This window comes from Triturus cristatus, chromosome 10 (genome assembly GCF_964204655.1).
Source record: "Triturus cristatus chromosome 10, aTriCri1.1, whole genome shotgun sequence".
Taxonomy (NCBI): domain Eukaryota; kingdom Metazoa; phylum Chordata; class Amphibia; order Caudata; family Salamandridae; genus Triturus; species Triturus cristatus.
This window is the reverse complement of record NC_140593.1, coordinates 609,800,135-609,814,930: the sequence shown is the minus strand read 5'-3', so window position 1 is coordinate 609,814,930 and position 14,796 is coordinate 609,800,135. Positions and strand designations below refer to the sequence as shown.

General features: G+C 42.2%; 1 protein-coding gene across 1 annotated transcript in view; it reads left to right on the top strand.

Annotated features, from left to right (window-relative positions):
• Positions 1–14,796, top strand: part of APOLTP (apolipoprotein lipid transfer particle homolog) — a 1,292,669-nt gene that overhangs the window by 1,070,494 nt on the left and 207,379 nt on the right. Inside the window, exons 57-58 of the mRNA XM_085632129.1 lie at positions 4,967–5,107; positions 9,432–9,545. Coding sequence (XP_085488255.1) covers positions 4,967–5,107; positions 9,432–9,545 — 255 coding nt within the window. The remainder of the gene's footprint in view (positions 1–4,966; positions 5,108–9,431; positions 9,546–14,796) is intronic.

The window sequence follows — 14,796 nt, the reverse complement described above, 5'->3', positions numbered from 1 at the left end:
CAATGGGGCGAACCTGGCACACGGGGTACAAAAGAGAGAGGGAGATACAGGCACACGGGGTACAGTGGAAATGAGACAATGGGGCGAACCTGGCACACGGGGAACAGAAGAGAGAAGGGGTCTCAAGGCAGGCGGTGAGTGGTCGGAGCGCTAACCAGGAAGCAGAGCAGGCAGGAAGGCGGGCAGACAGGCAGAGCTGTTGCGGTGGGGAAGTGACCTACCCGAGGGTCAAGGGTCACTGACTCCGCCGCGCAGCGGTCGCCATAAGAGGGAGGGAGGGGAGGAGGGGTCAGCTGGGAGGCGGGAGGGAAAAACCAATCGGGGCAGGGGGCGGGGCCGCACGGGAAGCAGCGACGGGAAAACGGCGCGAAGGCAGCGAGCGCTGGCCGGGGCAGTCCGCTAGGCATACGGGGCACAGCAGGGGAAGCAAGGGGGCAAACTGGCACACGGGGTACAAAAGAGAGGGGGAGATACAGGCACATGGGGTACAGTGGAGATGAACCAATGGGGCGAACCTGGCACACGGGGTACAAAAGAGAGAGGGAGATACAGGCACACGGGGTACAGTGGAAGTGAACCAATGGGGCGAACCTGGCACACGGGGTACAAAAGAGAGAGGGAGATACAGGTACATGGGGTACAGTGGAAATGAGACAATGGGGCGAACCTGGCAAACGGGGAACAGAAGAGAGAAGGGGTCTCAAGGCAGGCGGCGAGTGGTCGGATCGCTAACCAGGAAGCAGAGCAGGCAGGAAGGCGGGCAGACAGGCGGAGCTGTAGCGGTGGGGAAGTGACCTACCCGAGGGTCAAGGGTCACTCTGGCGAACAAATCTTGTGTCTTCTTTTCCTAACTTATAGCTCAGTGATCTTTAAAACAACTAAACATAGGAGATTTATCCATGCCTGGAAAGCATGCATGAATATACATGGTAGTTTTTTCTGCTGGTGTTCTTTATTCCTATTGATTTGAAAACAAATGTGGAAGATTGGAAATTCTGTCTCCGCATATCTACATGCATCCTGTTGGGGTACCTCTTGGCTGTTAAACTTCAGTCGGGAACCATATGTGTCCTGATAAAAAATCAAGTTCACAACTTAACATAATGGTCTCAGCTGTCAAAGATATCCATCAAGTATACAGTAGTTGAATCTTGATTGTTTGAAGCTTTTTCATGAAACCAAACTGCAAACAACTAAATTCCAAAGTCTGACATTGACGTTAGCCAGCAGTAAATAGTCATTATTTCTACAAATGTATCAATCCCCACCAACTCCCATCATCCACTTCCATGCACTCCAACAGCTTTTCACAAGCCATATATTTGGATCCATAAGGATGGATGCTTACTTGATATGTCAACAAATGAGTGAGATCGGCCATTTTCCAGTTCCATCTTTTATGGAAAATAAAGTCAATATCCTATCATCAGATTTCAAAACTGTAATACAGTAATGTGGTCATCTCCAGCAATTTTTTTCAGCCCAGGGTTGTAATTGAACTTCCAACATCCAGTGGCATGCACTATAATTTCATTTCATGCATCCAGACTGATTATCAGAAGCAGACATTATGATAGCATAATACTTGCATTAAAGTTCTATACTGCAGTATATTTTGAAATAGAGCAAAATGCAGAACAAAAATACCAACATCAAAATTTGGATAACATCTGGTGACTCCAAAGGTTTTCAGAGCAACAATATCCTATTATGCAAAACACCAAAAACTCAAGGCAAGATCTTTCTTCATTCTTTGAAATATCAGTCACCTTAATTTGAAACTCTCTAAATTGAATTTTCACAAACAAGCCTCACTGCCTCCAATCAGTCTCTGCCTTTTTGGGCAAAACCCTAATTAGGCAAATGTCACCAGCCATTATCTACATATTCTTAATCTTCTATGCTTTACCTCTATTCCTAATCTACATCTTCTGCCTGATTATCCTATACTTCTGTTTCATAAGTGAAGATTGTCTTTGATGTGTCACTATTCTAATTCATGGGTTTTCTCCGCAAGGAACCTCCTATTTGTCTCTGTCACGGTGTTGCATGTAAAGCCCCCTTGGGGTCTAGCATGTGCTACACTTAACAAATTACTTAAAAGGCCCAATTACGATGTCGAATGGACCGCCACCGGCAGGTTGTCGATGGCAGTCCGTTCGACATCTGGGGCTGCGGTCTGACCGCCGGATTATGATGCTGGCTGTAGGAGCGCATCGGGAAGGGGGAGAAAGACCGCCGTCTCTGACAGTCTCAAGGAGCCCATCGTAGTGGTGGTCGGATTTGTAAACCCTACAATGGGGCGGTGCCTGTGGACACACCGCTGTAGAGATTACAATGTCAGTTTCCCACAGCCTCTCCATGGCGGTAGGACCACAATGACAAGGCTGTCAGAAAATTACTTTGATGGACCCTAGCAGGGCCCCTGTCACCAGTGGGCCTACTCTATGAGGCCAGAGGGGCACATGTGGTGCCCCCCCAAACATCCATGCACCTTTTGCCAGGCACCACATGGAGCCTGGTACAGAGAGCATAGATGTTTGTAAACATACCCTTTACTATTGCGGCTTGTACTGCGACCCTTTTCTAGCCAGCAGCACAAGCCGCAATAGCAATCGGCATGTGTCCGACCACCGTGCTGGCTGTCACATTGTAATTCATTGGGTGGGACCTCCAACTCCTTGTTGGGCAGTCCCATTCCTCCTACGATGTCGGTTGGACTCTCGTCTGACCGGCATCGTAATGAGGGCCTGATTTAACTACAAGCATTCATTGGCAAAATGTGCAATATGCAGCATGCCAATCATAGGCTAATTTTGGGATGACTCTGAGGGTGTCCATGTGAAGTAAGGTAGCCTCTATCAGAGAGAAATCAAAAATGCTATGTATTCCCCCACTATGAAGCATAACTGGTTCACACTATCCATTTATTTTGATATTCCTGACATGCCAATTGTTGATTACTCTTAATCCATATTACATGACAATAACAAATATAAGAAAGATGCTGTATTTCAAGCTTACTGGTGATCCATTAAAGCCAAGGTCTTTTTCTCCATCCCCACTTTAAAAATAAACTGTGTGACTATGCCCTTGCAAACATAGATTCCACTGTTGCAAAGACGTAAAAGCACATAAATAATGTGAACTTTTTATTAGAAGTGCAATTAATCATTGTGTCAACAACTGGATATTTGTACATAAAATAGGATATGTGCCATAGGTGCTGGATCAACCAGCTCTGATGCGCTGCCATGCTCTTATTGGCTTGCTTTAACCCACCCATTCATTCAAAGAAAATATATTTTAATCAGTAGAATCTTAAAAATCATAATGAAAATCATTGTAAAAATATTTTTAAAACATATAAAACACATAGCATATGATAAAATAATGTCAAAACAAATATTTTGATAAAAAGAACAACATTATAATGATAAATTGATATAAAGTTAGTGTCACATTCTGAGCAGGCTCTTTGGCAGCATCCACAATTTGAGTAATTTAGTACTCAGCAAATGACCATTCAATTGATATACTGCTTTAAGCTGACACTGTCATTGGCAGAATCATCAGATAGGCTATAGATGGAATTATATGGAATTAGCGATAAAACTCAAAAATTCCTCTAATCTCCTGAAAGTCGACCAACTGAAGGATTTAGAATAGAGATGCATGAGGGAGAAAGAGCAATACACCAAAGAGTCAGATATTACAGGACAGTATCTGGCTGCCTTTGACATCATCATAGAAAAGGAGATTTGTTATAGAAATCAAAAGAAAAACTAGCTTTTTTGGAAGTATCTCATTGGTCTATCATGTACAAACCAATTTCTCTGTCTACGTAATCGGTGGCCAGAGCATAACAACAAGAATCATTTATTTTCCCATGACAGATGTTCAAGGTTTTCTTAGTTTTAGCTAGTGGTTCACTTGTTCCCATCGCTGGGTGGTGTAGGCAAAAGAGATTTTATTTAGAAGTGTAATGTGTGAGATTTTAACATGATGAATGCTTGGGTTTCCGTGTTTCACGGAGAAGTATCAGAAAGGCATAAAAAAGATGTGCATAGGATCAGCACAAAATCAAAAACAAGAAAACCAGTATTATCCATAACTGAAAATAAAGAAAGATTTTGTGTACAACCACAAACAAACAGAAATTTGAAACAAAAGTTTAGGGTAAGTGAAATGCAGCTGCTGGTCTGTAATCTGAAGTGCATGTCAGGGTAAACGTATCATATCACAAACATGTCAAATAAAAGGTAGAAGGACTTAAAGAAGTCAACAAGTAATCATTGGGTATTAAGAGGTGTAATAGAGGAAAGGAGACCTGCAGCATAAGAACAATAAGATGTGCAAGGTACAAAGATGCATTGGGGTTAAAAGCAATGTCAAATCATAAAAGGGACAGAACCACTGAGGGGTGAACAATAGGTATTCTCGTTGATATAGAAAAAAACCAAAAAACAGTTATAATAATGAAATGTTAAGTTATGGTTTTTTGAGATTGAAAGCTAGGTAGAAAAGGTTTCATATTTATTGCTTGAGAATTTTTTAACATACATCCATTTGTAGGATCACTGGAAGGTAAATGTAGGAAGATCCCTAAAGTTTGCTGGTGCTAAATAGGTTTTTATTGGTGCCAATCTACAAGTGTTCGGAGCCCACGCCTTTCTGAAACATGCCTTCTAAATCAATCATTTTATATGTTATGTAACCTAAAGAAGCTAATTAAATTGAATGTTTAGGTTGCATAACATATAAATTGATTGATTTATAAGCACAATTTCAGACAATGGTTTAAGTGGTTTCAAAAAGGAAATATACTATTGCGGCTTTTGTTAGCGCACACAATATCAGAAAAGGTTGTTCCTGGAAAATCATGTGTGCATGTCAGCATTTTAATATGATAATCATACATGATGAGCGAAGTATTTGTAATTCTGTTTCAAATTTGTTTGCCAAGGTGGGCATCTCATCCTCCCTGAAGATTGGAAAGGAACGGTTAGACTGCAGAGCGAGTTTGACTCACCCATTCAACATCGGTCTGAAGCAGCTGGAGGTCAGTTCACTGTCGGAGAAGAGAGGAAACAAGTATAGTCAGCAGGTAGAGTATAACAATTCCTCTCCTACATAATTCCAAACATGTTCTGGATGCATGGTTATCACATGTAAGTTAAAATAGCATTATCTCCATATGAACTCTTGAGAAGCATGCAAAACTGAAGAACTTCACTGCAAACAGATTATGATGCAACAGTTAAGGATGTGCAAACTTTAGGGACTTCACTTTCACCTGCTTAATAGAATTGTCCGATCACTGCACTCATAATACCGTGGTGGGACCGCCGAGGTCACAGAGGTCAGATCGCAATCATAAGTTTGCCAGTCTTGAGGCCACCAAACTTGTAATAAGACCTTTAGGGCCAGATGTAGGAAACCAATTTGCGATCGCAAACGCTGAAATTCACAGAATTTCAGCGTTTGCCGATCGCAAATTAGCAGTGTGCAATGTAGCACACAAAAACTCCCTCGCAAAATGAGGAATCTCAAAATTTGCGATTCCCTATCTTGCAATTGCATTTAAGGAATCGCAAATTGCGATTCCTTAAATGCAATGGAAGAAGCACAAAAGAAAGTGCAATTTGGCCTTAAGGAATCGCAAATGTTGGTGGTAATTTGCGATATCCTTTGAAAAAGCACTTTTTTGCTTTTTTAAAAGTGCCATGTGGCACACGTTCATGCCCTTAGGGCATGTATGTGCGCCACATGTGCACACATGCACATTTCAGGGGTGCAACAGGGTGTCCCTCTGGAACCCTTGCACCCTTGAAATTGCGCACGCAATTTGCGAGTACCTATTGGGTACTCGCAAATTGCATGCGCAATTCCTATTCATTCCAATGGGCCTCTTGGCCCATAGGAATGAATGGGAAGGTATTCCTTGATTGCAAATCGCAATTTGCAATTCACCATTAAGGAATATTAAGGAATCACCAAAAAGATTAAGATTCCTACCTACATGGCATTTTGCGAGTCCTTAATAGCGATTCCCTAAAATTCGCTATTAAGGACTCACAAAACTGCTTTTACCTACATCTGGCCCTTAGTCTCTGAAAGGGAAGTCAAAAATCCTCAACAGGGCTAAGCAGCAGGCTGTGGCAGAGAAGAGCTCCACAAGGCTGTATAGCTATTGGATGAGGTCCCAGTGAAGATGTTGACTTTTGTAGGGAAAGCTCAGAGCGGGAGGACAAATTCAAAATTTGTGTTCAAGGAAGGTCCCTCACTGGCCATGATGCTTTGGGTGCCTTCAGATGGTGAAGATTGCTACGTTCGGACTTGGGCCCTGATTTACATATAGGTGGATGGCCTGCTGTTCCGCAAGAGGGAGAGAGTAAATTACACCCGCTTAATTTATAATGAACGCCATTTATAATAGTATTGGCAAGAACCGCCGTCATGGTGGTTCCTGTCAGTGCATTTTACTCTGTGCTCCAAGACTGCATTAGCACAGAGTCTTTCTTTTTTTTTTCATTTTTGTGACGACAAAAAATAATGCTCCCCTCACCATGGAAGTCTTCTCTCGTGGCAGGGGAAGCATTATTAGGATTTTATTGTTCCTCATCAGCAGGTTTTGCCTAGCGGTGAGAAGCAGTAAAATATGTCTATATGTCCACCCATCTAAATTAGGCAGGCAGACATGTAGTCATATCTCAGATGGCCCTTACTCCGCAGGGCTGTCGGAGAAGTTTGGCCAAGGCGGAGATAGAGTAGTCTCCACCGTGGCCAAACTAATCGTCCGCACAAAATTAAATTGGTAGTTTAGACCACTACGTTAACGAGGAGGGCTCGTCAGGAAAAGTGGCTTCTTGCAGCTTGTGGTAGCCCTGTAGCTTAACAGGAGGTCAGCCAACAGATCTTTGGAGTCTACTTCTTTGTCCTAGGTACAAGTTGCAGCAGGCCCAGCCCTTGAGGTCTCCACACAGGTCTCAAAACCAGATGTAGTCCTTCTTCTATTTTCAACAGTTCCAGTGGTGTTCTGAAGAAGGTGCCTTCGAGTGCCACATTCATGCCTGGCACTATCTTGTGGGTGGGTGAAACTCCTGGCTCTTCCTGGACAAATAGGGAAAAGGTACCAGGGGTAGCTGTACCCACTTTTGCAACAGTTCCTATTTATCTTACAGTAAACAGTCTGACACAGTACCTCTACCTAAATCGAACATGGCAGAACCCTCCACTCCATGTGGAAAGCCTTTGCGCCCAAGTGTGGCCAGGAAAATGAGCAACTCCTCCTCTGTGGTCACTTCAAACCAGGTCTGGGGGCACTTCCTCTTCCACTGGTATGGGGCCTGCATTACTGGGTGGACAAAGAAGCGCCCTGCCCAGGTTTCAGCTGTCAGTTGCCTGTGACAGGGTAGGCGTTTTTGAAGTTAATCAAGTTCTTGGGCACAGCCCACATTGGCCATCATGCTAGGGGAACAGAAACCCCTCCCACACACAAGGTCTTTGTCCTGCTCTGGAAGCAGTTTTCACACCTCAACAAGGGGGCTATTCTGTTGCCAGGTGACAGTTGGATCTCATGCAAATGGGCCAACAAAGACCGTAGGCAGGGCAAAGGTACATTACTAACATTATCTTTCTCTTAATAGATAATAACAAATTCAATTTTACCACTAAATTGGATTTTGATTAACTAATAAAACAGTATTTTAATTACATTTCTATCTTATTCCCACCCGAGATTAGCATTATTACATTTAATAATGCAACTCAGTGATTTCCTATTGAACAGCCAGCCTTGCTACAATGAAAATAGCTTTTGGGGCTGTTTCACTGTAAGGACATATGTAACATCACATTTCTACATGCCCTACCATATACCCTGCCTTAGGGCATTTAAGGCCTACACAGGGTTGGCTTATTAATATTTAAAGGATAGGTTTAAGACTGTCAAAAAGGTTTATTTTGACAGGTCAAATTTGCAGTTTAAAACTGCCACAGCGGGCTACAATAGTAGGCTTACAGTCTTGTTTACACTGTCACTGTAGATGGTGGCATAATGGGTGCTGAAGCCCACTAGTAACATTTAACTTACAGGCACTGGATAACATGGCACCATATACGTATAGGTAAGTTAAATACATCAATTGGGAGTATATCTAATTTCAACATGTTTTAGGGGTCATAGCGCATTCTTTGGGACTTGTTACTACAGTCCGAATGCACGCAGTCCAAAACACAGCCACATCGGTTGACAAAAAATGGTGATGATCATGCAAAAAGAGGCATTTTCCTACACTTATGTTAAGTTTGTAGGGTTCAGGATTGGTGGGCACCTTCTGTATTTTTAGGGTTTGGGACTTAGAACTGGATGGGTCAGAATTTCATGACTTTTATTGGGCAACCTTATGGTTCTGTGGATAAATCTTCTTTTGCTCTTTGGGGCTGGATTTTTCTGAAGTTGCTCTTTGGTACCTAGGTGTTATGAGTTTTGACTGATATAACTGGAGTTTGGTTGCACACCAGTTTACTTGAAAAACAGGGATGTTCAAAATCTTTACTCATTGGGTTTTGGACGGGTACTTCAGATCGGTTTTCTGGTATTGGTATTATAATTTTTCTTTTTTTTTAATTTCACTGAGTTTGTTATGATCTATGAGTATAGTTCAATCAATCAATCAATGAAGGGTTTACATAGCGCGTCTACTCACCCGTGAGGGTCTCAAGGTGCTGAGGAGGGGGGACGTTGCGGATTTGTCTGAGCGCTGGAGTTCAGTTGTTCTGTTTGTGCCTGCTGATCTAAGTATCGAAGAGGTCTGTTACACCGGTGTGTCAGTGTTCATTAGAGGGGTTCTCATTATAGTCCCCACTCATACCAGTTTCTTCTGCTACCCTACATGTGCTATCTATGCATCTATTGCATAATCCTTCTTCCTTTGTCATTTTTTTCCTATCTTTTTCCTTCCTTCTCCCTTTTCTTCTTTCTTCCTCTTGCTCTGGGATAAACGCTGCTAAAAAATAAGTCCCTGTCCCCCAAGATGAATGGCAAAGCCCACCACATGCTGCCACTGCCACAAACTAAGCTTGTATTTAGTCTGGTAAATGATGTCTACTTAAGGTTTTTGGGAGAAAGTTGAGTAGCTTCTGAACACTGTGATGGTGAATGTGTGGATTGATAGTAGAAACTGGATCATTCAGGGCTGTCAAATTTACCTCTGAGATTCATGAAAAGGATCTCGTAGCTGTATAGTTTGTGTCCAAACAGTATGGTCAGATACAATTGCATATATGGAACGGGAACACAGAGTTGAGAATGTCATGAACATACATCCAACAGTGCAACAAACTAACAGGGGATGTACCTGATCTCTTTCAAACCCTCTTCTCACAGTTTATTAATGACTGCATAATTGCCCTTCTCTTTGCTTTAGACACAAGTGGCCTGGGACATTGGTCTGCCTATTGACTTCAAATTCACGTTGGACGACAAGTCTAAGAATACCACAACCTCCTGGGATGCCTGTTTGACGTTTTTGTCAGGTCAGGTATGAGTTTTGAGCTTAATGCTTTTTCTATGTTTAGAGGTGGTGTTGTTATTTTCCATGAGTATTCGTTCTGGTCCAACTAACTGCAACAGGAGACATTGAAAGGGAAATTAAACAATATTTAAAAGTTGTGTTTCATTTTAGATCTATCAGATGAGGTGAAAATGCACTTTAATGACTTACATGGAATAAAGGATTCAAAAACAGCTTTGTGAAGTAAACTAAATCATTGTTCATGTTGATTTTGGCAAGGCATCTACATCTTTCCAGTTGGAAGGTTTTGGGGAGTTCTTCTGCTATCTTTCCTACACCACCCACAGAGTCCTTTCCTCCACTTATGGTTTACTTCTATCCGCATTAACTCGCTCACAAAAATAGTAATGAGCCAGAAACAAGAATGTAGTGAATGAGAGGGTGGCAGGGAGTAGTTTCTATCTTTTTAATTGGAATTCATCATAAACAGACTGCACCGGCATATATGGCCCTCATTTCTTCTAGAGGTTTTACATCACCCTACCATGAAACACTGTAGACTCCATTGCCTCATTACTAGTGCCCTGGTAATTTTTATGTGCCCATTTACAGAAGTTACCAGCCTCATCTGATTTATGAGATGCACAGGAATAACATGAATCTGTTTGGCGGAGTTCGGTTGATGAAAGCAGCCAAAATACTTGGTTTAAACTCAAGGGAAGAGTGAGAAATGATGAGGGAAATCAGACCTAGAAATACAAATGTTCCCTAATAATTCCTTATTTCCAAGTATACTCTAATGTCCCACTCTACTGCCCCCTCCTAAGTTGCCGTTAGCTCGCTATTTGTAACTCTTAATGTAGGGAGCTACTACCAGGAGGATAAATGGAAGACTCAGAATGAGGCCCTAGGTAGTGTATCGGTTTCTACATACTGTTGTACTAAGGCTTATTGTCTCGCTTCCTGTACATTGCTTCCTGGTTCTATGTGACACTTGAGGAAAAAAGGCAATGATTAAGGTGAACTCCAAAAGTGATTTGCTTTGACATAATTAGACGAAATTCCATAAAAATGATATGAAAGTATACTAAATGCAAAACGATCATTTAGTGCTAGATTTTAACACAAAATTGTTCAATTTTGGACGAGAGGATGTAATTTGCACTGAAAAATACCACAAATACACACAAGTGTTGAGAACAATACAGGCACGTGTTCATGTGCTCGTGCCACGTGGCGTAATGGCATAGTTTCAGGAATTTTGCATAACAAGCATAGCAAGAAATTCACAGAATTAATTGAGATTAAGCCACATAACAGAAAAATCCACCTGGGCATATGGGAAACCTGTTGATCACCACATTGTTACAGGTGAGTTACTCATCAAGCTATCCGTCTGATATGCTAACAATCAGCTTCACGGCTGCTAGAAAAAAATACAGCAGAGAGTATCTATGTGTAAGAATAATAGAATTTTAATGCAAGTTGAATCACTGTTCTCCCGGTAAGCTTTACACATACTGATTTAAATACATGGCTTAAACTTACAAGAAAGTCCCTCTTGGGTGAAAAAACAATGCAGGAGTAAGAGGTAAATCATAATTATTGTGGTCCAATTTCTAAGGAGTAGACTTTGAGACTAGAGACTTTGGCTTTTTGCCCACTTTCGCCAGAAAATTGTTTTCTATTCTCTGAAATTTACAGTATATGATGTGTAAAATATGAATGGAGAATGTAGGCAATAACGTAAATCAGTGAATGTAGCACTCTTAGCCACATGCAAATGCAGTGACAGCAGTTCACACTCTTACACATTACAACATACTTCCTAGACCACACCATATGTGGCTGGCGCATGTCGACACAAATGTGCACCGTTCCACTACTGTCTTTCTTTGGTATTACTACTGTGGGTGAGACCCATGGCTTGGGGCCTGCGGAGCGTTCAATGATGTCGTAATTTAGAAGTGTTGCCAGTTCTTTATCCACTTCTTCTTGCAAATTAAAAGTGAATCTGCAGTGCCACTAGGCAACATAATGAATGTATTAATTGATGTGAAGCAGTACTTTCATCTTCTTTAGTTTCCCCAAGCCATGAAACAGCGATGGGAATATCCTTGTGATGTCAGATTGAGTACAAACATTGTGGGAGAGAAGAATGATTGTGTATTCTATTTCTATTTGATTTTTTAACAAATTGTACTTGCATCTTGATATGAGAAAAGATTTTGATCCATACACATGAATGGTCCTGCTATGGTGTTTTTATTATTAATCACATTTATTTTTTAGAGGAAGTACAATGTGTTTCACCCTGTGAAGGCATGCAAGCTTGTGGCTTTTTCAAGGCTGTGTATTTCACAAGTGAAAAATTATTAATAGTCATTCCTATTCACAGAATTTTCTTTAGAGTCATATTCCAATAGATTGTTCGGATCTCATGTAATGGTCTCTGCAGTCCCGTGTTTGGCAATGTACAGACGTTGTGACTGAGGGATATCAACCCCATATGAACGGCTGTGGCAAAACTGAGTAAACATGCACTAGACGAGGTTCCTTGTAGAACGTGAATGATGGCTCGTGTTGACATTGTTTTGTGAATGGCCCTTGGCTTTGTAACGGTTTAGAGGCGCCCTTGTATATATTTTTGTGTCGGAATGAATGAGGCGTAGTACAGGTGAGAGGCTGTTGAACATATCCACTGGTATGGTATTAATTGATGCCCCACTGTCAATGATTAACATTATGGGGTGACCATTTACCTTCAGCGTAATTCTGCGATAGTGTCCGAGTGAGGTTTTGCATCTCATTTTGTGAGCTTTTTCTAGGTCTTCCTCACTGGCAGCTAACCCCACATGTGCATATTGTCTTTTGGTTGACTTCATCAGCAAGCACCCATCCTCTTCACTGGTTCTTGATAGTGGCGTTAAAGAACTGTTACATGACAAACTTGACAATGATTGACTTTTCTTGATCTCTGCCTGGAGTAGTTGATGTTGCTTTTTGATTCGTGCGTGACAAGATTGCTTTCGGCAAACTCTAGCATCCATCTTTTCTTTTCGTTCTGATGCACTTGACTTCTCTCTGGCTCGACACACAGTTATAAAGTGACTCTCTTTCCTTCAACCTTTACAGATTTGTCCCAGGGCTAGACGATTGCCCTCTTGGGGAAAAAATCCACATTGGAATCATAATTTTGTCTTTTACGAGGATGTCGACTAACGTGCTCCTGCTCTGTGCTTATGCCTACATCTCACAGCCAATGTTGACTCACTGTGTGCTGTCCCTGCTTCCATGTCATCAGCTGGTCGTTCTGCTCATCACTCGGCCCTAGCAGCCATCAGCATTTTCTCTAGACTGAGTGTCTCTGTCTCAATTCTGCTTTCTGTCTCTGAGTCTTGTACCATATTAACGTTATTGTTACTTTCCTTATGTTGTCTGAATAGTTGCTCCCTTAGTCGGTGTTGATGTTTCAGCAAAGTAACTCGTGCTTTGCACACTCTTCGATTAATTCCATCTCTCAGGATACTCACACACGTGCCACCATGCAGAGTTCAGGCCGCTTCTATGATTTTGGCATGCTCAAATCAATGTGCTGCTTCAGGTAGCTCCCTTGTCGCTGTATATTTAGGACACAGCACTGCGTCTTTGCCGACAACCTCACCGGCGGTGTTGGTGGCTGTTTTTTTGGCGAGCATTTTGAACATGCTCCTCTGCAGGGCCTCTTACTGCTTCCATGGCTGTGTATGGACTGGAGTGGGGCTGTCACTCCACGTGTGCCGGTCACAGACTGCTTTGCATCAGTTCTGGCACACACAACATGCACTATAGATTACCCACACACAGGAGCTGCAATTGAGCATCTCTTTATTCTCCGACATTCATTCACGTCATATTCCCAGACCACACCCTAACACCGCCCCCACATCTTACGTATTTCCTGTCTCAGAGCCCTCCTAGAACCACCAGTGTCCTAGTGCGCGGCGCATTAATATGCGATAATGAGAAGATGAAACCGGAAAAAAAGTGCAAAGTAAGAAAGAAAACGAGGATCGAGGACAAAAGGAAACAATGGTTGGGCAGGGAAAGTAATGAACAGAGCTAAAAGGCGAGACAAGAAGAAATTAAGAGCCATGGAACTTATGGGGCTCAAGCAAGGGGTGACAGAGGAAGGAAGAAATCAGTGTTTAGCCGGGGAAAACAATGAACAGGCCAAACACTGAAAGGGTGGGTGCACAAGGGGGGGCAGAGACCAAGGCGAGAGAAATAATACATTTGAACAAGACCAGCTGAGTGGGGAGAGATGGTAGAAGGCCATGCTCTGGTGTTGAGACCTCACATAAAATGCTACTGAAACATGGAAAATAAAATATCGTTTCCTGACATCAGCAGTTAAAGGAAACCACTCATCCAATCAAAACCAGGGTTAAAGAGCTATGGTCCAGGGATGGAAAAAAACAGAATAGGTAGGAAAACAACAAACCCAAAGCAAAACATTAAAACAGACAAGAAAGTCATTCAATGAAAAACCCCGAAGAAGATGCAATAGTATGCCATATGATGCTGTCTGCAATGAACAGCCGTAGCAAGACTGCAAAGAGCTTGCTGCTGTAATGTAGAAGTGAATGGACTGGAGCAAAAATCAGCAGAATACATTGTGGAGCCGCAGCATGCAGCAGACTACACTGCACACGCGCAGCTTGACTGAGTGAAAAATTGGCACAATTATTTTCAGAAATCCTGGCAAAATTGCATTTTACATGCAGGAATGCTGCCCATGCACAGATAAATAAGGATATTTTGGGGCCTTTTGCTGTATTTTTAACCATGGCACTTAAGGTGTCAGTCCTATCTCACCTTATAGAAGAGCCAGAACTGGATGCCAGCAAAATCAAGGACCCCCTTCGAATAGAGACTGCTTTAATGTTTCTGGTGGAGATGTGGTGCTCCCTGCTGACAACGCACAGAACTGCTGCCTATTATTGCCTTAATGTCACCTTGGCCCTGCAAAGTCAATTTCCTTGGTTTGCTTCTAAATGTATTTGTTCCATTGCGTGATTTTGAAAAAAGGAGGCTCCAAAAACTCATTGTGCATGGATGACTCCTATTTGGTTGTGCTAGAGTGAATCTAGGTTCATATTTACTTATAAATTATTTTTTATGACGCAGCAGTGGTGCTTTCTTTGCTCCATATTTACAAGGTAATGCATCTAGGCAGATGTGTCACTTTTCAGCAGCCTGTGTCGGTTTTTATCTTCATCGGAATCGGCTGTGTCAC